This window comes from Neoarius graeffei, chromosome 16 (assembly GCF_027579695.1).
Source record: "Neoarius graeffei isolate fNeoGra1 chromosome 16, fNeoGra1.pri, whole genome shotgun sequence".
Classification (NCBI taxonomy): domain Eukaryota; kingdom Metazoa; phylum Chordata; class Actinopteri; order Siluriformes; family Ariidae; genus Neoarius; species Neoarius graeffei.
Genome location: NC_083584.1, coordinates 37208033 through 37234978, shown reverse-complemented (window position 1 = coordinate 37234978; position 26946 = coordinate 37208033). Strand labels below are relative to the sequence as shown.

The 26946-nt window shown below is 43.5% G+C and overlaps 1 protein-coding gene across 1 annotated transcript in view; it reads right to left on the bottom strand.

The window, feature by feature from the left end:
- Window positions 1–26946, bottom strand: part of LOC132900045 (potassium voltage-gated channel subfamily KQT member 4) — a 140193-nt gene that overhangs the window by 28315 nt on the left and 84932 nt on the right. Inside the window, exons 2-8 of the mRNA XM_060942076.1 lie at window positions 24343–24433; window positions 6697–6823; window positions 6426–6601; window positions 5555–5680; window positions 5314–5424; window positions 4005–4100; window positions 3771–3859 (exon numbers count right to left, since the gene is read on the bottom strand). Coding sequence (XP_060798059.1) covers window positions 3771–3859; window positions 4005–4100; window positions 5314–5424; window positions 5555–5680; window positions 6426–6601; window positions 6697–6823; window positions 24343–24433 — 816 coding nt within the window. The remainder of the gene's footprint in view (window positions 1–3770; window positions 3860–4004; window positions 4101–5313; window positions 5425–5554; window positions 5681–6425; window positions 6602–6696; window positions 6824–24342; window positions 24434–26946) is intronic.

Sequence of the window (26946 nt, the reverse complement as noted above, 5' to 3'; positions counted from 1 at the left end):
CGATGGTGGTAGGCTAAAGTGAAAGTTAAGCACCATATAAAATGACAGCAAATCAAAACAAAAAACAAGAACAAAACAAAATATGAGGAAAACAGGAGTGTTAATAGTGTGAGTAATATGTTAAACCATTCACAGGAAACAACACTGAACAATGGTAGCACATGTGTAACATTTGCAGTTCCTCTGAGGTTGAATGAAGTAGCATTTCAGTGTATTTTGTGACTTTTTTTTTTTTTGCATTGTGTGTAAACGGGTTAGTGAAAATAACAGCAGAATGTATGTGTGCATGAATGGGCAGTGAATGTTGTGTGTTCAGTATGAGATGGCAGATATGGTGTGTATTTTGGAACTGGACAGAAGCGTACCTGTCCCCCGACACATAGAGGGAACTGTAGGGCCGAAGCCCTGACAGCAGCGTGTGGTAGTTGTGAAGAACCTTCTTGGTGTTACGTTGCCGTTGAAGGTGACTGAACAGTAACGTCAATTCTCTGACCCATGAGCAAACATAAATTAAACATATCAAATCAACTCATGACAAAAGAAAAAAAAACATAAAATGAGAGCAAAATGGTTAACCAAATACATACTTTAAAAAAAGACAGAAATTTAGACTTTAAAAACTTGCCAATTATTTTTTATATTTGGGTATTTTTTATTTTAAATTTGGGGATAAAGGAAAAGCTATATTCTGTCTTTTTAAAATAAATCAGGCATAATAAATAAATGTTTAATAAATGTTAAAAATAAATGTGAACACAAGTAAATAATAACATTGAAGATATACATAAAAAAACATTTTTTAAAAATTAGGGAACAAAGCATCAGGGCGAGGTGACATTAAAGTCCAGTAATAGTTTATTAAGGGTCCTAATAAATAATGGTCTGTTCAGGTCTTTTCAGGGAGTCAACTTGACTGAACAAAAACACACTGAGTAACTCTGAACTAATTTGGAGCACAAAAAAAGTAATTAAAAATAAAACGAAACATTTAGTAAGTAAGATAGCTGAGTGTTGTTCAGTTGATGCCCTTTGTTCAGAGGAAGACAAAAAATAATTGACATTTTACCAAAGCAAAACAGCGAAAATAATGCTTAAAAAAAGCCAAATAACAATGACTGAAGAAATCACCTTTCACTCTGGTCTTAAATTCAGCGAATGGTTGGTCAAATTATTGACTTTAATGATATCAAAATGAGACGCTTCATAGATACTTTTAGTCTTTGGGTGAATTAACATTCAGTGAATATTCAATCAACTGCCCTAAACACTGAATACCTGTCACCATCTCAGGCACCACTGCATAAAAATACAAATTGATTATAAGGTTCTTGCCTTTATTATATGCCATCCATTATCCGTAATCGCTTATCCTGTGCAGGGTCGCGGGCAAGCTGGAGCCTATCCCAGCTGACTATGGGCAAGAGGCGGGGTACACCCTGGACAATTATCGTCAGGTTATCGCAGGGCTGACACATAGAGACAAACAACCATTCACACTCACATTCACACCTACGGTCAATTTAGAGCCACCAATTAGCCTAACCTGCATGTCTTTGGACTGTGGGGGAAACCGGAGCACCCGGAGGAAACCTACCTAGACACTGGATGCTTATTAACTTCCTTCTGCTTAACTCTGACAAGACTGAAGTACTTGTACTAGGACCGCATGCAGCTAGAAGTAAGTTTTCTGATTACACAGTAACTCTGGATGGCCTTTCTGTTTCTTCATGTGCAGCAGTAAAAGACCTCGGGGTGATTATTGACCCCAATCTTTCATTCAAAACTCACATTGATAACATTACCTGGATAGTTTTCTTTCATCTCAGAAATATAGCTAAGATAAGAAATTTAATGTTACTACACAACACAGAAAAACTAGTTCATGCTTTCGTTACCTCCAGGTTGGATTATTGTAATGCCTTACTGTCTGGATGTTCCAATAAGTGCATAAACAAGCTCCAGTTAGTTCAAAATGCAGCAGCAAGAGTCCTTTCTAGAACTAGAAAATATGACCACATCACCCCTGTCTTAACCACACTGCATTGGCTCCCAATTTCGTATTAATTATAAAATACTACTATTGACCTTTAAAGCACTGAATGATTTCACACCACAGTACCTGAACAAACTTCTGGTCCTTTATGACCCTCCACGCCTACTTAGATCAAAAGGTGCAGGCTATCTGCTGGTACCTCGTATAGTGAAGGCTACATCAGAGGGCAGAGCTTTTTCTTACAAAGCCCCACAGTTATGGAACAGCCTTCCAAGTAGTGTTTGGGAATCAGACACAGTCTCAGTGTTTAAGTCTAGGCTGAAAACATATCTCTTTAGTCAAGCCTTTTGTTAATGCTGTTTATGAGGTAAAGGTGTAGATCTAGAGGGTCCTCAGACATAGAGTATTTTGGTAAACTGGGATGTATGGATGCTGTCAGTCCCCACTTGCTTGCTCACTCGAATTTGTTGACGGTGTAGCGGCTGGCTGCTTTATGTCCCGGGGCTCCCTCATGCCTGTGTTACCTTCTGGCTCTCTGGCTCTCCCCTTTTAGTTATGCTGTCATAGTTAGTTTTGCCGGAGTCCCTGTTTGTACTCAACGCAAAATGTATACTGTACCTACTTATCCAGGTGACACTGGGCATACCTCACAACCTGTGTTTTCTCCCCCCCCCCCAAATCTGTCCCTCTGAGTTACATGTTGGTCCTGGGATGGAGATGCTGACCTCTTCTGCTCCTCGGACCTGCCTGATCCATCCTGGTGCCCTGTATCTGGTTGGAGTCTCATCACATCGCTCCTGTGGAGGGCGGCCCCATATGGACAGTTGAAAGTCACACTTGGAAGACGCCCTGGACACTTACAGTAATGCTTTTATGGCTGAGGACTACAGTTGACTTGCCAACTTTAGGACTGCAGTTGTCATGAACAGTTTTGCACTCAAGTTTCCATTAATGAAGAGTTATAACATCAACGAAACTGACTTCATGTTAAAACTGTTAATGTTATCGTCATGTTGTCTGTTGTTGTCCAGGTGAGGATGGGTTCCCTTTTGGGTCTGGTTCCTCTCGAGGTTTCTTCCTCATGTCGTCTGGGGGAGTTTTTCCTTGCCACCGTCACCATAGGCTTGCTCATTGTGGATAGATTAGGGATAAAATTGGCTCATGTCTTGGGTCATTCAGATTCTGTAAAGCTGCTTTGGGACAATGTCTATTGTTAAAAGCGCTGTACAAACAAACTTGAACTTGAAACTTGACTACGCGGACACGGGGAGAACATGCAAACTCCACACAGAAAGGCCCTGTCAGCCACTGGGCTCGAACCCAGAACCTTCTTGCTGTGATGTGATAGTGCTAACCGCTACATCACCGTGCCACCTATTATTATTATTATTATTATTATTATTATTATTATTATCTACCACAACTACCGCAGTCATTTCGAAAAAAGTTTAATCTTTCAAACAGTGCAGCATGTTACACACATAACCAAAGTATAGCATAAATGTTTACCATAAACCTGTTAAAAAGTCTGTGTTAATCACTCATTACAGGTGTGTAAATAAATAATACCATGATTTTAATATAACAAAATTTTACTTAAAAAAAAAGATTGAATCAGCTGTAATATTTATTACGTTGGCTTGTTACCTTAATGTGCAAAGCCGCCTCTGAAAGGAGTGAATCATTTATAGGGTTTCTACATGAGACGGTTCAGTGTGCACAATAAACAAACAGCAAGCTCTGATTTTAGATGGCCGTTAGCAGAGACCTGACTTACCTGAAGGATGGGAGCATACTGTCATAGAAATACCAGGTAGCTGTGAGATATGAATGACGATCATCTGTAGAATAGAGACGCCATGCAGCCTAACAAATGCGTGCACGTACACACACACACACACACACACACACACACAGAGAAACAGACATTTGAACCTGGCTTTAAAGGTTTTAAAAATGATCTCTGTGTAAGATTCATCCTACACAGATTTGTTACTGATGAGTTCATCACCTGTATAAGGTTGGCTGCTGGAGTTCTCCTCTTCTCAAAGTGTTTCTGTCTGTGCTGCTCCTGCACCTTCAGTGCAAAACCTGAACCGAGGATTCCCTTGGAAGTAAAAACAGAGATACTACACTGTATAAAATTTACTGGAGATTTTATAGTAATTTACTGGTTGAATTTACAGTAAACAACTATAATACTTATTTACAATAAAGAACTATTATATGTTACATAATATAAAATGACACATAATCTATTACATATGCTCGGTGTAGGATACAACTGAGATGACAGTTCTTACTCAAGGACCCAATCCAGGTAGTTAGGTGTTGCAGGAATTTGAACACATGACCTCCTTCACTGTGATATGAAACTTTGACCATGGAGCCACCACAGCAAGCAGCCACTGATTCAATGCAGTCTTAATGGAGTTAAGTTAGCAGTAGCTGTAGTTAAATCATTGTAAGCTTATTGCAAGGCTGTTCTGGTGTACTTATGGTGACTCAATGTTTAAGGTGTTGTGTTATAGATCAGAAGGTTGTATGTTCAAATCCCAGCACTTCCAAGCTGTCATGGTTGAGTAAGATCCTTCAGCCAAGTTGTATCCTGCATCAGCAAGTGTACTGGCTTATGTGTTGTGTGATATTACAGTACTTTGCTTTTAAAAATGTTTTACAACCAAAGTTTGCAGTAAATTAGTGTAAAAATTTACACTACCGTTCAAAAGTTTGGGGTCACTTTGAAATTTCCTTATTTTTGAAAGAAAAGCACTGTTCTTTTCAGTGAAGATCACTTTAAACTAATCAGAAATGCACTCTATACATTGCTAATGTGGTAAATGACTATTCTAGCTGCAAATGTCTGGTTTTTGGTGCAATATCTCCATAGGTGTATAGAGGCCCATTTCCAGCAACTCTCACTCCAGTGTTCTAATGGTACAATGTGTTTGCTCATTGCCTCAGAAGGCTAATGGATGATTAGAAAACCCTTGTACAATCATGTTAGCACAGCTGAAAACAGTTGAGCTCTTTAGAGAAGCTATAAAACTGACCTTCCTTTGAGCAGATTGAGTTTCTGGAGCATCACATTTGTGGGGTCGATTAAATGCTCAAAATGGCCAGAAAAATGTCTTGACTATATTTTCTATTCATTTTACAACTTATGGTGGTAAATAAAAGTGTGACTTTTCATGGAAAACACAAAATTGTCTGGGTGACCCCAAACTTTTGAACGGTAGTGTATAGCAATTTTTTTTTACAGCATAACATCACTGATGGATTAAAAAGTGTCCAAGCAGTGGAGTGACAGGTGCACTTACTGCAGGCAGGGCAAAAAAGGAGACCCCCAACAGGGCAAAGCCAGCTGCTAGAAGCCGACCGAGCCATGTGTGTGGAGTCTTATCACCGTAGCCAATTGTGGTGAGCGTTATCTGGAAAGCAGACACTGAGGATAAGAAGTCAGCAAGCAGATATTCTTGTTCTAATGCTTCTTGAGAGGCACTATTCTCCAAGTGCAGAGATTTCACTCAAGTACACACTATGGCTCAGTAGTGTACTCACAGTTCCCCACCAGAGGGAGTCTGCATAGGTAGAGAACTCGGTGTTGATGTCCTTTTCAGCCAAATAGACCAAAAATGAGGCAAATATCAGTACCAGGAAGCCAATGTACCACGCTGTGACTAGCTCCTAAAACAACAGGTGATAAAGAATTTAGTACTAAATACTAAAATGGGATAGAGTCATTTTCATACCATCACAGATTCAAGAATCAAGATATGTTGATTGTTACTATTTCCCACACTTTCGGACAATCAAGAATGAAATACTGTTCCTCCTAGGCTAAACAATGTACATAAATAACAATGGAAAGAGTTTGTTACAAATAAGTACTAAAACATACACACACAAGTTAAAAAAAACCCAAACATTCATATTCGTTCACACATTTAGCAGCAATTTTTGTTGAGGTAGTTCTTAGTTCTTAGGTAGTTCTGTGTGCATTCTTCTAATATCAGTGTACTGTACATGTGATTATTACTTTGTAAAATGGCCTGATCATTTGGGAACAGCTACAGTCTGAAGAATAAAGTTGCTAGGATGGGTTCTTTAGCATGAAGTCATATACAAACCATTTCTGGTTTCATAAAGAAATGTTTGATTGATGGATCTTCAACTATTTTTGTTAGTGCCACTATTAAAAAAATCCCAGCATTAATGTTAACATTACGTGGAAGTATTTTTGTGGTGAAGTATAACTTTTCTGCTTACAGCTGAAAAATATTGGCCTGAAATATTTTTAAGGAACTAAAATGGTTCTTCTACACTCTAAAAGTGCTTTCTGGCACCTTTATTTTTAACAGTGTATATGCTGTAAAGAAGCTGGAATGGGGTGAAGGAAAGTTTAACTCTGTGTGTGTGTGTGTGTGTTTACCTTGCTGTGTGCATACACTACAGAGCCCAGTAGTTTCCAGGTACCACCTCGGCGGTCCATGCGCACCATTCGCAGAATCTGCAAGAAGCGCATGCTGCGTAGAGCCGACGTGGCAAAGATGTTCCCCTGCGTTCCTGCCGCTATCACAGCCACTGACGCCACAAACACAATAAAGTCTAGAGACATGAGGGCAAAAATATACACAGTGAGCAGGGTCAAGACTTTCAGAGTAAAGTGTAAAAATTCAATCACAGGCAAACACAGGCTTTACCTATAACGCAGAAGGGTTTTCTAGCGAAACGGAGACGACCCTGCCATCCTCTGTAGCGACAGCAGCAGCCAGCTGCCCATACCCTCACAACGTACTCTAAGCCAAACACCACAATCATCACAAATTCCTGTAGGACACACAGCAAACAGGAAGACTTCACTGTACAGCTTTTTTTCTTCTCCTCCTAAAAATCTGTGCTGCGCTATGTAAAATATTGCAATATTGAAAATCTGTATGTGATTTTTATAACAAGGCCCTGGAATGTTTTTTGAAGCCATCACCATCTCAGCACTGCAAGGGAAATTGAGAATTTAATTATTTTTTTAAAAACACTGATATTTTTGAAAATATAACACAAACATTAAATAGAGAACAGTTTCATCTAGTCCTGAAAAAATCCTAAGTGTGATGAATAACAGTAAAGGCTGCATGCTGTAAAGGCACAAAGCTGAACCTGCCCCACTCTACATCAATGGGGACAGGGTGGAGATAGTCGCCTCCTTCAAATTCTTGGGAATCTACATCTCGGCGGACCTCTCCTGGTCTGCCAACATGACAGCGATGGTGAAAATGTCATGCTCCGCCCCGGACATCCACTCCAGAGATTACAGATCTCTCACGCCAGCGCCGATCCGGATTTGAGACAGGAATTCCTTCTCCCCTGTACTCACTTCCTGGTTTTCACTGCTGCTTATTTAAAGGCCATTCTCAGACTCTGTTTTTGCCAGAACGTCGTTTGCTACTCTAGCCATTTCTGTGCTGCTCTTGCTTCTCATGGGGTTTTCCTCTAGTTACTTATCTTGTTCATGGTTTTTGAACTAGTGTTTTTTCTAGTTTATGGTTTTTGCATGAAGGTTTTTTTTCTGGTTCATGTTTTTTTGCACTAAGGGTTTTTTCTTGTTCATGGTTTTTTACACGAGCATTTTTGTCTTTGCCTGTCATGTAGCCAGGTCCAGATATTCAGAATTCTGTAACCCTGTAGGCATTTTTGGGGAAAAGTTGTTATACAGCATTTTTAGAAAATTCAATGCCTTCTAAATACAAATCCACCATATAACATTGAAATCAGGTCCCCAGTTTTTTGTAATTCTTGGTTAAAAATAGACGTCATCTTCCCAGGCTGGAAATTAATGGCAGATAGGCTAACATTTTAAACTTTTATATATCACCATAAAACTTTACCAGTTTCTTGCTTACATTAGTACAAACACTTTTTGTATTACAAGTTGTCTGAAATGTTATGTTTACATATGCAAATGAGGCCTGACATACTGGAATATTAGGTGCATAATCCAAAACTGATGAAGATCAAGTGAAACTTAAAAACTAGTGTATAATTTTGTTGATACAAACCATAAACATGTCCTATGTTGTTTTGTTAAATTTGAACATTGTTTTTTTCATGATTAAATTAAGAAATATTAAATTGGGGTGAGCCTGATCAATTTAAAAGTGGGACGAATTAAACAAATAAATTTCCTTGCGATCAATGGACTTCTGTTAAATGGCATTTTTTGAGTATATGCTTGCAAAACTGACCATCCCCAGGACATCTTGTGTCTTAATGTCATTCCAATCAAACATCTCATCTCATCTCATTATCTCTAGCCGCTTTATCCTTCTACAGGGTCGCAGGCAAGCTGGAGCCTATCCCAGCTGACTACGGGCGAAAGGCGGGGTACACCCTGGACAAGTCGCCAGGTCATCACAGGGCTGACACATAGACACAGACAACCATTCACACTCACACCTACGGTCAATTTAGAGTCACCAGTCAACCTAACCTGCATGTCTTTGGACTGTGGGGGAAACCGGAGCACCCGGAGGAAACCCACGCGGACACGGGGAGAACATGCAAACTCCACACAGAAAGGCCCTCGCCGGCCCCGGGGCTCGAACCCAGGACCTTCTTGCTGTGAGGCGACAGCGCTAATCACTACACCACCGTGCCGCCCCAATCAAACATTATTCATGAAAATTGTTTTTTGAGCCCTTGAAGTAAATTTTATGGGCTGTCGATTTTTTTGTAACACACTCAATCAAAACTGGAACACGGAAGCGCCGCGGAAGAGGCTTGGTGGCAATCCGAAGACCTGTTGAAAGCACAGATTTGCCTCTTCCTGTAAAGTGGGAAAACTTCATTGCTCATCAGGACAACAAGGCTGACCTTGCTCGATTCCTGTCGCAACAGCTGATTCTGAGAGCACCAGTCAACAAAACCATAGTGACAGCAGGTGGCTTTAGTGATGAAGAGGGTGTCGAAGCGTCCAATGCAACACTGAACACCAACTGCATGGAAGCTAAGCATGAGGAAGCAGACACCAGAATTGTTCTCCATTGCATCACAAGCAAGGCATCAACCATTGTTGTTTCAGCAAGAAACACTGACATCTTGATCCTACTGATTGCCCACTTCCACATGATGCCATGCAAAAAGCTCTGGATGAAAGCAGGTACATCAAAGGAAAGAAAATACTTCCCAATTCACGCTATTGTGAAACAATTGAAGATGGAACCACAGGTTCTGAAGCTGCTTCCAGCTTTCCATGCACTGACTGGAAGTGATTCAACTTCATACATTGCAGGGCACACAAAAAAGTCATGTTGGGATGTGTTTGTGCAGCACCATCATCTCTTAAAGGGACTTGGTAAAGGTCCAGAGCTTAGTGAACACACCATTCAGAATGTAGAACAGTTTGTCTGCAAACTGTATGGTGCAATGGATGCTGACCACATCAATGATGTCAGAGCAAGCATGCTTGTAAGGGGCATGACAATAGAAAGGCTGCCACCAACTAGAGATGCACTGTACTTCCATATTCAGCACTCTCACTTTCAAGCTTTAGTCTGGAACCAAGCTAACTTGCAGAAGCCAGTTCTCCCACCCCCTGAGACCATGGGGTGGAAAATGGAGGAAAACTTGCTTGTTCCTCAGCTCATGTCACTGCCACCAGTTCCAGAGGTTTGTGAGGAGTTCATCTCCTGTGCCTGCTCCACGGGATGCAAGACAGGCCGATGTGGATGCAAGCCTAACCCATGTACTGCATCTTGCAAATGCAGAATGTCAAATAGTACTTGCATGAATCAATAGCTTTTGTTATGTCACAAGGTGACACTACAGTGTCTTCTTTTTGTTTATTGTTGAAAACTATCCAAGGGCTGGATTAGATTGAATAGGCCAATAGGCTATGTTTACGTTCAAATATTCACGTTTATAATATTACTGTTCTTGTCATGCACATAGTTTTCATGGATATAGGTTTTCATTATCAACATGTTTGAAAACCTGTGGATGTATAGTTTAGTTTTATTGAGCAATGGTTAAACTACAGTAAATGCATTATAAAGTTTTGCCAGATTAATACTTTTCAAGTGGAAGGAGAAACTTCCCCCAACCTTTAAGATGTGGATCAATGATCTTCTGCACTATTTGGTACTAGAGAAGATTCGTTATTCTACAAGAGGATGTATTCAAAAATTTGATGCTACATGGAAACCTTTTTTAAGTTACAGTGGTGCTTGAAAGTTTGTGAACCCTTTAGAATTTTCTATATTTCTGCATAAATATGACCTAAAACATCATCAGATTTTCACACAAGTCTGAAAAGTAGATAAAGAGAACCCAGTTAAACAAATGAGACAAAAATATTATACTTGGCCATTTATTTATTGAGGAAAATGACCCAATATTACATATCTGTGAGTGGCAAAAGTATGTGAACCTTTGCTTTCAGTATCTGGTGTGACCCCCTTGTGCAGCAATAACTGCAACTAAACGTTTGCGGTAACTGCTGATCAGTCCTGCACACCAGCCTGGAGGAATTTTAGCCCATTCCTCTGAACAAAACAGCTTCAACTCTGGGATGTTGGTGGGTTTCCTCACATGAACTGCTCGCTTCAGGTCCTTCCACAACATTTGGATTGGATTAAGGTCAGGACTTTGACTTGGCCATTCCAAAAGATTAACTTTATTCTTCTTTAACCATTCTTTGGTAGAATGACTTGTGTGCTTAGGGTCGTTGTCTTGCTGCATGACCCACCTTCTCTTGAGATTCAGTTCATGGACAGATGTCCTGACATTTTCCTTTAGAATTCACTGGTATAATTCAGAATTCATTGTTCCATCAATGATGGCAAGCTGTCCTGGCCCAGATGCAGCAAAATAGGCCCAAACCATGATACTACCACCACCATGTTTCACAGCTGGGATAAGGTTCTTATGCTGTAATGCAGTGGTTTCCTTTCTGCAAACATAATGCTTCTCATTTAAACCAAAATTCTATTTTGGTCTCATCCATCCACAGAACATTTTTCCAATAACCTTCTGGCTTGTCCACATGATCTTTAGCAAACTGCAGACAAGCAGCAATGTTCTTTTTGGAGAGCAGTGGCTTTCTCCTTGCAACTCTGCCATGCAGACCACTGTTGTTCAGTGTTCTCCTGATGGTGGACTCATGAACATTAACATTAGCCAATGTGAGAGAGGCCTTCAGTTGCTTAGAAGTTACCCTGGGGTCCTTTGTGACCTCGCCGACTATTACACGCCTTACTCTTGGAGTGATCGTTGTTGGTCGACCACTCCTGGGGAGGGTAACAATGGTCTTGAATTTCCTCCATTTGTACACAATCTGTCTGACTGTGGATTGGTGGAGTCCAAACTCTTTACAGATGGTTTTGTAAACTTTTCCAGCCTGATGAGCATCAACAATGCTTTTTCTGAGGTCCTCAGAAACCTCCTTTGTTCATGCCATGATACATTTCCACAAACATGTGTTGTGAAGATCAGACTTTGATCGATCCCGGTTCTTTAAATAAAACAGGGTGCCCACTCACACCTGATTGCCATCCCAATTGATTGGAAACACCTGACTCTAATTTCACCTTCAAATTAACTGCTAATCCGAGAGGTTCACATACTTTTGCCACTCAGAGATATGTAATATTGGATTATTTTCCTCAGTAGATAAATGACCAAGTATAATATTTTGTCTCATTTGTTTAACTGGGTTCTCTTTATCTATTTTTAGGACTTGTGTGAAAATCTGATGATGTTTTAAGTCATATTTATTCAGAAATATAGAAAATTCTAAAGGGTTCATAAACTTTCAAGCACCACTGTATATAGAGAAATAAGATGTCACTAATATTGGTGTTCTGTAGGTATATTATTTGTATAACTGATCCTGTATTACGTATAATTTGAAACCCATGAGGACCACTGTCAATCACTTGTTGATTTACTTTTTTTTTTAGCTTGTCTATCACGCTGTTTTGTTTGAATTAATTATTATTTTTCTATTTATTTATTTATTTTTATTTTTATTTATTTACTCTATCTGTATCATTTTTATAATGTAAGTGGTTGCACACCAGTACAGTATTATTGTTGCAGGGATGGGTGGGTGGGGTTGTTGTTGTTGTTGTTGTTTATATTTGTGTCATTTTTGATCATATACGTTCTTGAATGTATGTACTTTGTACATTATCTTTTGATGCACAAATATAAATAAAAAGACTTGGTGCAAAAAAAATAAAGTTTTGCCAGCCATGTTTATTTTATTTTTATTTATTTTTTAATTTTTGCTTTTTTTGTTGTTTTTTTTGCCCCCCCCCCCGCAAAAAAAAACTCAGGGTAGTACATAAAGCTACTGCCATCTTGACCATTTGAGTCTCAGTTCATGTACTTATCAATTTGGTGCAAATCCGTCCACCCGTTTAAAAGTTATCGCGCAAGCAAAAAAATCGGCCATATTGACAGTCGGCCATCTTGATAGCATTGGCCTCCAAAATTTAATCAGTTAATGTACCTATTATAGAGTGTTAACACACAAGATTTGGTGCAAATCCGTCAACCCGTTCCAAAGTTATTGCGCAAACAAAAAGTCGGCCATCTTGAAAGTCGGCCATCTTGAAAGAGTTGGTCTCCAAAATTTTGTCAGTTCATCTATCTATTACAGAGTATTAGCGCACAAGATTTGGTGCAAATCCATCCATCCATTCCAAAGTTATTGCGCAAACACGAAATACACTGGCGGCCATGTTTGTTTTGTCATTTACGGCTAAACCGTAACTTTTAGAGAATGTTATATGGCAGAAATGGATTCAGCACCCAAAAATCATACAGAAACAACACTTGAATTACTTTTCCTCAAAAATGCCTACACCTTCTTATTTAAAGCCCTTTTTCAATTTGGGGACCTGGCTAATGTTTTTGTCAAGTTGTTTGCCTCTTTTTGCCCTGACTATTTTTGCCATTTGTTTATTGTCCTGTTTGTTTACCTTTTTGCCATGCCCTTTCTTCTCTGGATTAAATCATCTTATTTATTGGATTACTGTCTGTGTTCTGCTTTTGGATCCTAATTCCACCACACCTCCACCAATCCTAACAGTATGTTCTGACCAACATGGATCCAGCAGAACTCATCCATCTGAGAATGGCCATCCAGCAGCAAGGGACTCTTCACCAACAAGACCTTCAAGAAATTACCCAGAACCTCGCCACCCTGTCCAACGCACTCAGCCTTCTCACCACGCAGATGCAGCATTGTCAAGCCGTGCCTATCCCTGCTCAGCCGTCTCCTACTTCAGCTCCTGCCACCACCTTTCTCCATGAACCGAAACTTCCAGCACCTCAGCCCTACAATGGAGAACCAGGTACTTGTAGATCATTTTTGTCTCAGTGTTCATTGATCCTAGAACTGCAACCTCTGGCCTTCCCCACAGAGTGCTCCCGGGTAGCATATACAATAATGCTCCTCACCGGCAAGGCCAGAGAGTGGGGAACTACGGTCTGGGATGCCAATGCACCCTTTTGTTCCAGTTTCAAGGATTTCTCCGAGGAGATGAGGCGAACTTTCGACCACTCTCTGTCTGGCTGGGAAGTGGCTAGAGAGCTCATGGAGCTGCGGCAGGGGTCCCGGTCTGCCTTGGATTACACCATCGAGTTCCAGACATTGGTGGCTTCGTGCGGTTGGAATGAGAACGCCCAGGTTGACGTGTTCCTGCACGGCTTGTCCGACGCCATCAAGGACGAGTTGGTATTGCAGGTGCCATCAGACCTCTCCAGCCTCATGGACCTTGCCAACCGCATCAACGCTCGGATCCAGCAACAGAGGAGAGAGAAGAACTGCCCCAGATTCACCTCTTCTCCACCTCCCGCCGCGTCCATCAAACCCATGCAGGTAGACCGGGTTCGGGTGTCCATGGAAGAATGACCTCGCCGGCGGAGCACGGGGGCCTGCTTCTACTGCGGTCAGCTGGGACACATCTGCTGAGCCTGCCTGCTAAAAGGATGAATCCACCAGTGAATCAAGGGGCCCTGGTGGACAACGCTCTGAACCAGTCCCCCGCTAATCGTCCGTTACTTCCTGTCATCATTATCCGTGACAACCAGCATCACCACCTCCAGGCCCTCGTTGACTCCAGGGCGGACAGGAACCTGATCTGCTCCGCCACTGCCAAGCATCTGGGAATCCCGCTACTTTCTCTTGACATCCCTCTCACTGTCCTGACACTCAGTGGCACCGGCTTGACCAGCATCACCCACCTTACTGCCCCACTCACCCTAAGGATTTCCGGTAACCACTCAGAAACCATCCAGTTTCACGTTCTGAACAACCCCCACGTACCCATCGTCCTAGGATTACCATGGTTAATGCAGCATGATCCCCACCTTAACTGGACTAATAACACCATCCTAGGATGGAGCCAGTCCTGCCTAGCTTCCTGTCTAAACTCCGCTCTGCCTCCCACCCAACCACCGCAACCTTCAGCCAGCGAGTTCCCCGACCTCTCTCACATGCCTTTGAAATATCTGGATCTCAAACTTGTTTTCAGCAAGACCCGAACAGTGTCCCTCCCTCCTCACAAACCCTATGACTGTGGAATCGACCTCCTACCCAGGAAAGCACCACCCAAAGGACGACTCTATTCCCTCTCTCCCATCGAAAGGCAAGCCATGGAGAAGTAAGTCTCTGAATCTTTGGCGGCTGGGATCATCCATCCTTCCTCTTCCCCAGCAGGAGCGGGATTCTTCTTCGTGGCAAAGACGGACAAGTCACTCTGCCCCTGCATTGACTATTGGGGTCTCAACACCATCATGGTCAAGAACCGCTACCCATTATCACTCATGACCATGGCCTTTGAACTACTCCAGGGAGCCAAGGCATTCACCAAGCTAGATCTACGCAATGCATACCATCTCGTCAGGATCAGGGAGGGGGACAAGTGGAAGATGGCCTTTAACACCACCACTGGTCACTGAGTACCTTGTGGTCCCTTTTGGCCTGACCAATGTGCCTGCAGTCTTCCAGGCACTCGTTAACAATGTGTTAAGGGACTTCCTAAACATCTTTGTTTTTTCGTGTACCTGGATGACATCCTGATCTTCTCCTGCTCCCTGGAGGAACATTGGGGTCACGTCTGGCAGGTCCTCCAGCGCCTGCTCGAGAACAAGTTGTTCATCAAGGTGGAAAAGAGCAAATTTCACCAGAGCTCTGTCTCGTTTCTGGGATTCATCATCTCCCCAGCAAGGATCCAGATGGACCCCCCTCAAGCTTGAGGCAGTTGCCAATTGGCCCACCTCATCTTCAAGATGAGAGCTCCAGCACTTCCTAGGATTTGCCAACTTCTACAGGCACTTCATTCACAACTTTAGCACGGTGGATGGACCTCTCTCAGCCCTGGCCTCGACCAAGACCCAATTCAAGTGGGGGAAGGAAGCAGAGAAAGCCTTTTCCATGCTCAAGCACAGGTTAACCACAGCACCCATTCTGACCATACCAGATCCTACCAAGCAGTTTATTGTCAAGGTTGACGCTTCCAAGTCAGGGATTGGAGCTATACTATCCCAGAGGGCCAGTGACTACAAGGTCCACCCATGCTCCTTCTTCTCCCGCCGGCTATCCCCAGTTGAACGGAATTACGATATCGGTGACCGAGAACTACTGGCTGTTAAACTAGCCTTGGAGTGGAGGCACTGGCTCAAGGGGTCGGAGCTCCCCTTCCTAGTCTGGACTGACCATAAGAATCTGGAGTATCTCAAGTCTGCCAAACACCTTAACTCCCATCAAGCCCATTGGTCTCTCTTTTTCTCCCAGTTCAACTTCACACTCCTACCACCCAGGCTCCAAGAACCGCAAACCCGACGCCCTGTCCAGGATGTTTTCTTCCTACCAAGAGGAGTCTAAGCCACTTGAGACCATCCTTCCTCCACGCTGCCTGGTGGGAGTTGCCATTCTAAAGGTTGAGACGCTCGTGCAGAAGGCCCTGGAGTAGAACCCTGGTGAAGGTAACCCCAACAACATTCCTCCTAACCATTTGTTTGTTCCCTGTCCTGTGCGAACCCAGGTGCTGCAGTGGGGTCATGGCTCCAAGCTGGCCTGTCATCCGGGAGCCGCCCAAACCCTGGCACTCATCCAGCAGTGCTTTTGGTGGCCATCCATCAAGGAGGACATCCAGGAGTTTGTGGCAGCCTGCGACACTGGCTCCCGGAACAAGACAACCAATCAACCCCCTGCTGACTTGCTAAGACCCCTCCTGACTCCACATCGACCTTGGTCTCACATCGCCCTGGACTTCGTCACAGGACTCCCCAACTCAGGTGGCAACACATGCATCCTCACTGTCATTGACCATTTCTCCAAGACCGTCCATTTCACTCCTCTGCCCAAGCTTCCCTCAGCCAAAGAAACTGCAGAATTACTCATCCATCACGTCTTCCACCTACATGGACTACCCACCGACATCGTTTCTGACTGGGGCCCTCAGTTCACTGCACAGTTCTGGAGGGCCTTCTGCAAACTCATCAGGGCCACCTGTAGTCTCACCTCAGGCTTCCACCCACAGACCAATGGCCAGGCAGAATGGGCAAAACAGGCTTTGGAGGTTGCACTCGGGTGCATGGTGTCCAGGGATGCCAGTTCTTGGAGTAAGTACCTACCCTGGATCGAGTATGCTCATAACACTCTTCCTTCATCTGCCACAGGTCTCTCACCCTTCCAGTGCTCCCTAGGTTACCAACCACCACTCTTCCCCCAACCAAGAGGAGGGGGTCACCATATCCTCAGCCCAGACCTTCATACGCTGCTGCAGGAGGACGTGGGCATTGGCTCGGAGAAAGCTCATTCGCTCCACCCTAGCATCCAAAAGGCAGGCCAACAAACGATGCTCTAAGGCACCCACTTACCAGGTGGGGCAACAAGTCATGCTCTCCACATGCCATCTGCCACTCAGAACCATCTCCTGCAAGCTGGCTCCCAGGTACCTAGGACCCTTCCTCATCAAAAAGGTAATCAACCCATGTTCCATCAGACTGGCACTACCACTCACCATGCAACACATCCACCCCACGTTCCATGTGTCACAGCTTAAACCTCTGGTCTCTAGTTCTCTAGAGGAGGTCGGCCACCCATTCACGTTTGGCCAGCAACTCCGGGATGCCTGCAGGCGGTGGCTGAGGGCTGACAACCGCGACACCAAGGGAGTCGTCAACCTGGTGGCACTGGAGCAGTTCATCGTGCAACTTCCCAAAGGAATGGCAGAGTGGGTCCAGTGCCATCGCCTGGTGTCACTGGATCAGGCCATCGAGTTGGCGGAGGATCATTTGGCAGCTGTTCCCATGGCAGGATCACAGATCCCCTCTTCGCTTCTCTCTCTCTCCCTCTCCCTCTCCCCCCTTCTGTGTCTCGTCCTCACCCCGTTCACCCACCACGGAGGCAGGGGCCGGCTCCCTCACAGCCGGTCCGCCGCACCCGCGGTGCCCTCCCATTTCCTGCTTCCGTGTCTGTCTCTCCCCCCCTCAGGTGAGTGAGCCCCAGAGTACCGGTGCAGAGAGAAAGCCTGGGCCGGTTTGCTGGCGCTGCGGGGAGCCGGGGCACCTCCAGCATCAATGCTTGGCAAAGGAGGTGGGCGCGGTGGTCCAGATCCCCGACGCGCCAGGAGCTGCCCTCGATCGGGCCGGAGTGTATCGCATACCGGTGAGTATCCAAGGGGATACGTATCAGGCTTTGGTGGACTCCGGCTGTAATCAGGCTCAATCCACCAAAACCTGGTGCAAGACAAGGCATTGGGGGGAGCACAATTGGTGAAGGTGTTGTGTGTGTGTGTGTGTGTGTGTGTGTGTGTGTGTGTGTGTGTGTGCGTGCGTGCATGGGGATGTTCACAACTACCCTTTAGTGTCGGTCCACATTCTATTTCGAGGGGAGAAATTTAGTGTAAAGGCAGCGGTTAATCCTTGCCTTACCCACTCGATAATTTTGGGGACTGATTGGCCGGGATTTGGGGAGTTAATGAGTCATTTAGTAAAGAGTGGGTCCTGCCGTAGTTCAGCAGGGGGAGGTCCCGGTATCGCATTGGCGGGAGCAGCTGTCACAGAGCCGTCTACGTTATCTCCGTGTCAAAGTGAGGAGCAGCAGGCTCCTCCTCCCTCTCTCGGGGAATCCCTAGAGGATTTCCCATTAGAGCAGGCGCGAGATGAGACTCTGCAGCATGCGTTTGACCAAGTGAGAGTAATCGATGGTCAAACGGTCCAGCCAAATGCCACCCTGTCCTTCCCCTATTTCTCTATTATGAAAGATAGATTATACTGAGTGATGCAGGACACTCAGACTAAAGAGCAGATCACGCAGCTTTTGATTCCAAAGAGCCGCCGGGAATTAGTATTCCAGGCAGCTCACTTTAATCCCATGGCTGGACACTTGGGGCAGGATAAGACACTAGCCCGAATAATGGCCTGGTTCTATTGGCCAGGGATTCACGGTGATGTCTGTAGGTGGTGTACGGCGTGCCACGAATGCCAGTTAGTAAATCCAGTGGCCATTCCAAAAGCGCCTTTGGGCCCTCTACCATTAATCGAGACCCCGTTCGAAAGAATTGGGATGGATCTCGTCGGGCCATTAGATCAGTCAACACGAGGGTACCGCTTTATTTTAGTCCTGGTGGACTATGCAACGCGATACCCGGAAGCAGTGCCTCTGTGCAATATCTCAGCACGCAGTATTGTGGAAGTGCTCTTCCACGTCATCTTCCAAGTTGGAATCCCCAAAGAGATTCTGACTGACCAAGGCACCTCGTTTATGTCACGCACACTGAGCGAATTGTATGGGTTATTGGGAATCAAGCCAATCCGCACCAGCGTTTATCACCTGCAAATGGACGGTTTAGTCGAATGGTTTAATCGCACCCTCAAAAACATAATTAAAAAATTTGTAAGCGAGGACGCATGTAATTAGGATAAATGACTTGAACCCCTGCCTTTCGCAGTGCGAGAGGTCCCACAAGCCTCCATGGGGTTCTCCCCGTTCGAATTATTATATGGGCGGAATCCGCGTGGCATCCTAGATATGCTGCGGGAAAACTGGGAGGAGGGACCTTCAACCAGCAAAAATACAATTCAATATGTTCTCGACCTGCGCGCAAAACTCCACACCCTCACGCACCTAACCCAGGAGAATTTGCAGCAGGCCCAAGAACGGCAAATCCGCCTGTACGACAGGGGCATGCGCCTTAGGGAGTTCGCACAGGGAGATAAAGTGCTCGTGCTGTTGCCCACGTCGAGCTCCAAATTGGTCGCCAAGTGGCAAGGACCCTTTGAGGTCACACAGCGAGTCAGGGACGTCGACTATGAGGTGAGGCGAATGGACAGGGGCAGGGCATTACAGATTTACCACCTCAATCTGTTAAAACTCTGGAACGAGGAGGTCCCCATGGACCTCCCGTCGGGGGGGAGTCGGCTGCGGGCCGGACAGCTGCCCAGCCTGAGTCGGGCGGTGGGGGTATGTGCCAGTGGGGGCGTGGTCAAGTGGCGGTCTGTGACAGGAGGGTGTAGTCAGGGAAGGTAAGTGGCAGAATCACTACACCTGATGTTAGTTAACCTGTGTTTGTGTGCCTTCCCCAGTGACTGCGCCCTATATAAGGGGAGAGAGAGAGAGCAGAGGAAGAGAGTTCTCTCCCCAACCAGATGACTTGTGTATGCGTGTGGCTGGGAGAGTGTGTTTTGCGACTGAAAAGTGCAAATAAAAAGAGTTTTTGGAACTCAGTTCTGGCCTGCCGTACTTCTTTACTCCACCCACCCGCTCTGATTTCTACAGTGTGTTTGTGTTTTACCGATATTCTTAATATGCCCTCATCAGTAAGAGCACCGACAGTTTCGTTGTACATGTTACAATGACCATAAAGGCTTATCTTATCTGTATTCTCAAGCCTTCTGGAAAATACAAATACTGATAAATGAATGTTATTTCACTTGTATTATTTACTGAAATATCATGAAAAGCATTTTGAGATAAAGACAGTTGTTACCTTTTTAACTGCATCTGGTTTCTTTGATCAAATGTAAATATACACACATGAGCAAGACGAGAGCTGAATAGTGGTATAGGGTTTTTTTGTTTGTTTGTTTGTTTGTTTGTTTAATTAACATGCACGGATAAATGATGATCTTTTCAGAATCAGTAACATGCAGGTGTGTAGAAACACTGCCACAACTGAGCAACCAAACCGTCATATAACCATATAACTCTCCTGCTCACAAAACATGCGGTTAAACATGCTGAGAGGAAACAGGACCTTAACCAGAGTCAAATAATATTTGATATGCAATGTGAGAACAGAAAACCAAAGCTGACAGCTGCAAACTTTGCCAATGAATTGGTGATTTTATGTTGACATGACGAGTACGATGTGCTACTACAGAAACTTGACCCGTAGTGAAATAAGGGCCATGACAGTCCAGCTGTCCCTTCCCCATATTCCCACTCATATTTATATTCATACAGTATACTCATTCATTTCCCTTAGTCTCTACTTAATGCAAGTAGCAAGCTAGCTCACCTTATGATATTATATTCTGTTTGCTATCACTTTTTAACTTAGTCAATTTGGTCTCCAGGCTACAAAAATATGAAACTAGGCAGCATACTGAGCTTTGACTTGTCAAGTGGGCTAATAAATGGATTTATTATTTGTCCACCCTTATTCTTGTATTGACTATTTGTAATGGGATGCTTATGCTCACTCACTCATTCGTTCACAACGTAATACTGTATATAGACTGTTCTATAGAGCATTATATGTGCAGCAATGAGGGAGACATCGGACTGAATTCAGACACTGTGACTGTCATATAAACAATCTGAACGTTCCAAATTATTTAGCACACTAAAACAACAAACACAGAAGAAAATACGTTTTTATTGGCTTGTCTGGTCATCAAACAATTTTTATTAAAGTGAGATGGCCTTTCGATTTCATAAAATCGGTGAAATTTTGTTCCCTCTGAAATTTGGTCATTGTAATAGATGTTTATTTCTGTAATATCTCTCAAATTATCAGGCCATTCTGTGGCTGGGAAGTTATTTAATTTGAGGGGATCATTAGCAAATAATGTGCATGAAATCGCTCGCTTCATGCAGTCAAGCAGACAGAGGAAGTCCGTGTGCACATGCGCAGGTTTACCTTTGACCGTCCATTGACAGTTACATCATTCTGTTGCCAAACGAACAGCTGATCACACCGAGGTGCTCGTTGACCGCCGATATTTATTAGTTTGGTCCTGCATTTCCTTTCCTTCGCAACATAACATTTTTTCTTCTCGCTTTCCGTTACTGTAGTCGGTCTTCCACATTTCATTCGCACACTCACGTCCTCCATTTTTCTCTCCTGTTAGGGCCACGTGGCCCTAAATTCATTAATTGTTCTATTTTTTAAAAAACTAATAAAATTGGAAGTCTGTGATTTGAATTCAGTAGCTTTTGGTCCACTAAACAAAAATAATTGGGTGTCAGGGAAAATTATTTTTACCGTATGACCTACACTTGAAAAATCTGAAAGGCAGTCTACCTTTAACATTTATATATGAAGTTGGCTGCTCCGGTACATATCCTGACAGCTTAAGCTAAGATACATCACTATGTTTTGTGATGCTTGTGCATTGTTTCCACCTATGCCAAATCAAACATGTGGATCAGAGTACAGCGCACTATGAACAATAATGGTGAGATTATGAAGGGAATATAATTTTTTCTTCTTTCAGCTGCTCCCATTAGGGGTCGCCACAGTGGATAATCCTTCCCAATTTATGATCCACATATTTGATTTGGCATAGGTTTTACACCAGATGTCCTTCCTGACGCAACCTTCCCCAATCTAACCCAGCTTGGGACTAGCACTAAGTATGCACTGGCTTGTGTAACCTCAGTGGCTGGGTATTTAACCTAATCTGCTTGTCTTTGAATTGTGGGAGGAAACACACACACAGGGAGAACATGCAAACTCCACACAGAAAGGCCCCTGTCGGCTGTGAGGTTTGAACTCAGAACGTTCTCGCTGTGAGGCTACAGTGCCAACCACTGGACCACTGTGCTGCCCCCCAGTGAGTATAAGTTGTCCAGTGAGAATACGGGCAACACTACAAAATGGCACTATATGATGTCGCATGACCTGAAAGGCATAGAAGATGGTTGGATGGATGGCACAGACTTGTCTCTCTCTCTCTCATTATCTCTAGGCACTTTATCCTGTTCTACAGGGTCGCAGGCAAGCTGGAGCCTATCCCAGCTGACTATGGGCAAAAGGCAGGGTACACCCTGGACAAGTTGCCAGGTCATCACAGGGCTGACACATAGACACAGACAACCATTCACACCTACGGTCAATTTAGAGTCACCAGTTAACCTAACCTGCATGTCTTTGGACTGTGGGGGAAACCGGAGCACCCAGAGGAAACCCATGCGGACACGGGGAGAACATGCAAACTCTGCACAGAAACGCCCTCGCCAGCCACGGGGCTCGAACCCAGACCTTCTTGCTGTGAGGCGACAGCACTAACCACTACACCACCAGCACAGATTTGTATAAATGCATAAACATATACATTATAGCCATACACTCTCAGAAAATAAAGTATTTTACCTTCAGGGGTACAATGGCTTGTCACTGGGACAGAACCCTCTACGGTACTACACCTTTTTGGCCCTAAAAAGGTACACATAGTTACCTTGAGCTCCAATAATGAACCCTAGGGGCACATTAGTGTAGATTGTACCTTGGGGGACAGAAATGGACTCCTACTGTACCCCTATTTCTGACAGTGTACTACTGACACCATAAGGTAATCGATTTGTTACAGCAGAGAGGCAGCATTCTTGATCATTACAGAGAGTGAGAAAGAGAAAAGCTTCCATTACCCCCTTCAAAAGCACTTCATAATATTATTGCTGTTAAGATTACTGGTTCAAGACACCTGAATCCTGTGCTGTGCTTACACTGCTCTTTCTGTGTGCAAAAAGCCCATGGGAAAACAGGATGCAAACACAATGTGGCCACAAAGAAGCGTGATACTGAACTGCTGTCCTGCAACTTGCCAATCAGCCAATCAGTCTTAAACACCTATACTTAAGACATTACTACAGGTAAAAAAGAAAAGAACATGGTAAAGATGATCTACAATGTTTTTCGGTGTAACAAAATGCTTCTTTCCTTTTAAAGAATGCCTTGTTTATGCTTACAGAGTAACAAAAGTTGTCAACCATATGATAATGCACTTCGTAAAAAATGATGTGCTGCAAAAAAGAGGTGCAACCAAGGCATATTCCATACTGCTTGCTAATTAAAAATGCGTCCTATTCACCATGCTTTAGGACACACCTCTAAAACAACACGCAAAAGGTATATACATTATCAGATGGAGTGTTCCACAGAAAAGCCTTCTTGTTTGCATTTTTGGATTTGGAAGCAATGGTGGGAAAGTACATGTAAAGCAACTAGACCAAAACCAGCTTTAGAGACAGAACAAGATCTTTACTTCTGAAAAATGGACAGACAGATGTCTTCTTAAGGTAAGACAAGCTACAAGCAATGCTATGCCATCTGGTTCAATCTTTTTTGCTGGGTTAAATTTATCAATGATAACAATACACTTTCATAAAAAGGTATTTTTGGTTTCGTAAAGAATAATCCATATTTCCCTAAAGACACTTTTGTTCCAATGGATTTTTTTTGGCTTCAGAACTCTTTGGTCCTGAACATTTATGATGAAATATTTATTTTCTGTCTTTGTGGCACCAACAAAAATAGTTCCATCAATAGATCCATCAAACAAAAGGTTATTTAGGAAAGCAAACAAATGTCCAGTTGATCTATCTATCTAGTTATGTAGTTCTAGGTGGCATGGTGGAGCAGTGGCTAGTTGTTTCTGCTGCACACCTCCAGTTTCAATCCTGAGCTCAGGTTCTTTTCTGTGTGGAGTTTCACATGTTCTCATGTGTCTGCTCTGGTTTCATCCAAGTTCTCATTTCCTTCCACCTCCACAAACATACCATTAGATTAGCTACGTAAAATTGCTCCTGTGTGTGTGTGTACTGTGATGTACTGGAGCTCTGTTAACAGTGTATTCCTGCCTCATGTCCAATGTTCCTGGAACAGACTCTGGATACATGTCATGAGTGTGACCAGGATAAAATGGGTACTAAAGAAGAATAAATAAATAAATTTGTTTGTTTGTTTGTTCATTAATTTTTATTTATTCCACCCATGATCACTGCTAAGAGAAATAGGATAATCCACACTGCTTATTGCTTTGTTTCTTTAATTGTAAGCATTTGAAAGTGGATATATGCATGTGTACAATGGGGCACTTGAACTTCTTACCAAGAGGAAGAGGCCCTGGTTGGCAGTTTCCTGATGAGTGGGAATGGTGGAGAAGACAGACAGCACCAGACAGCTGAACACCAGCAGGAAACTGTAACACACACACACAACGACAAGGGTAGGTTAATGCCTACAAATGACCATAAGGACGAGATCTGGTTTCACTCTAAAATATCAACACAATCATTTATTGACTTTTTCACTCTTTAAGGCTCTTGGATTACTTCACATGAATAAATGAATGTATAAAATAAGCCAACTTATTAGACAGAGGCTTAAGAGGAACTCAAAAGAAACCCAGATCTGTCAGTGCTGATTCTGTTCATTTGGCTGAGCCCACAGATCGGAGTTGGCACTGAGCTCCACACACAGGTGCCCGTAATCATCACTGCTACACCTCAGTGGAAATGCCCAACATGCTGGCGTGGGAAATAGCTGGCTAACAGAAGAAATTGGCCAAAGTTGTGCGATGTCTGTTTATTTAGTAGCTTTAACTCCACATTTCACTCTGGGTTCTGCATGTTTGTGTGGACTGTTGTGTGAAACCACCGGACAGAGGAGTAACTCACTCTGCTCCATTCACTGCTCTAAGGATCAAAATGTGCTATATGACTATCACACTTATCCAGATATCGCACCCTTATCATTTTTTGTGGTATAATTTATTTTAAAAATGTCATGTTTATAAAAAGAGGCAATCAGTCACCAATTATGCATTTATTTTCAGAACTTTTTTGTTGGTTTATTGTGATACACACAAGTCAGATTTTTGCAAAACAGTTTATCAAAGAAATGTTATTATGTGGAAGAAAATACTAAACACATGTATATATCACGTGCATACATTGTACATAGGTCTATAAGTAACCTGAAGAACTTATACAAGTTGTGCTCATAAGTTTACATACCCTGGCAGAATCTATGATTCTTTGACCATTTTTCAGAGAATATGAATGATAACACAAAAACATCTTTTCCGCTCATGCTTAGTGGTTGGGTGAAACCATTTATTGTCAAACGACTGGGTTTTCTCTTTTTAAATCATAATGACAACAGAAACTACCCAAATGACCCTGATCAAAAGTTCACATACCCTGGTGATTTTGGCCTGATAACATGCACAGAAGCTGACACAAATGGGTTTGAATGGCTACTAAAGGTAACATCCTCACCTGTGATCTCATCTCATCTCATCTCATCTCATCTCATCTCATCTCATTATCTGTAGCCGCTTTATCCTGTTCTACAGGGTCGCAGGCAAGCTGGAGCCTATCCCAGCTGACTACGGGTGAAAGGCGGGGTACACCCTGGACAAGTCGCCAGGTCATCACAGGGCTGACACATAGACACAGACAACCATTCACACTCACATCTATGGTCAATTTAGAGTCGCCAGTTAACCTAACCTGCATGTCTTTGGACTGTGGGGGAAACCGGAGCACCCGGAGGAAACCCACGCGGACACGGGGAGAACATGCAAACTCCACACAGAAAGGCCCTCGCCGGCCATGGGGCTCGAACCCGGACCTTCTTGCTGTGAGGCGACAGCGCTAACCACTACACCACCGTGCTGCCCCACCTGTGATCTGTTTGCTTGTAATCAGTGTGTGTGCATAAAAGCTGAGTGAGTTTCTGGGATCCAGACAGACTCTTGCATCTTTCATCCAGCCACTGACATTTCTGGATTCTGAGTCATGCGGAAAGCAAAAGAATTGTCAACGGATATACGGGAAAAGGTAGTTGAACTGTATAAAACAGGAAAGGGATACAAAAAGACATCCACGGAATTGATAATGCCAGTAAGCAGTGTTCAAACTGTGATTAACAAATGGAAAATCAGGGGCTCTGTTAAAACCAAACCACGGTCAGGTAGACCAACAAAAATTTACGCCAAACAGCACAGAGACAAGCCTCAAAACTTCTGGAACAAGGTACTTTGGAGTGATGAGACCAAAATTGAACTTTTTGGCCACAACCATAAACGTTACATTTGGAGAGGTGTCAACAAGGCCTATGATGAAAGGAATACCATTCCTACTGTAAAGCACGGAGGTGGATCGCTGATGTTTTGGGGATGTGTGAGCTACAAAGGCACAGGAAACTTGGTCAAAGTTGAAGGAAAGATGAATGCAGCACGTTATCAGCAAATACTGGAGGCAAATTTGCACTCATCAGCCCGGAAGCTGCGCATGGGACATACTTGGACGTTCCAACATGACAACGATCCAAAACACAAGGCCAAGTCGACCTGTCATTGGCTACAGCAGAACAAAGTGAAGGTTCTGGAGTGGCCATCTCAGTCTCCTGACCTCAATATCGTTGAACCACTCTGGGAAGATCTCAAGCGCGCAGTTCATGCAAGACAGCCCAGGAATTTACAGGAACTGGAGGCTTTTTGCCAAGAAGAATGGGCAGCTTTACCATCTGAGAAAATAAAGAGCCTCATCCACAACTACCACAAAAGACTTCAGGCTGTCATTGATGTTAGAGGGGGCAATACACGGTATTAAGAACCGGGGTATGTAAACTTTTGATCAGGGTAATTTGGATGTTTTTTGTTGTCATTATGATTTAAAAATAGAAAACACAGTTGTTTATCAATAA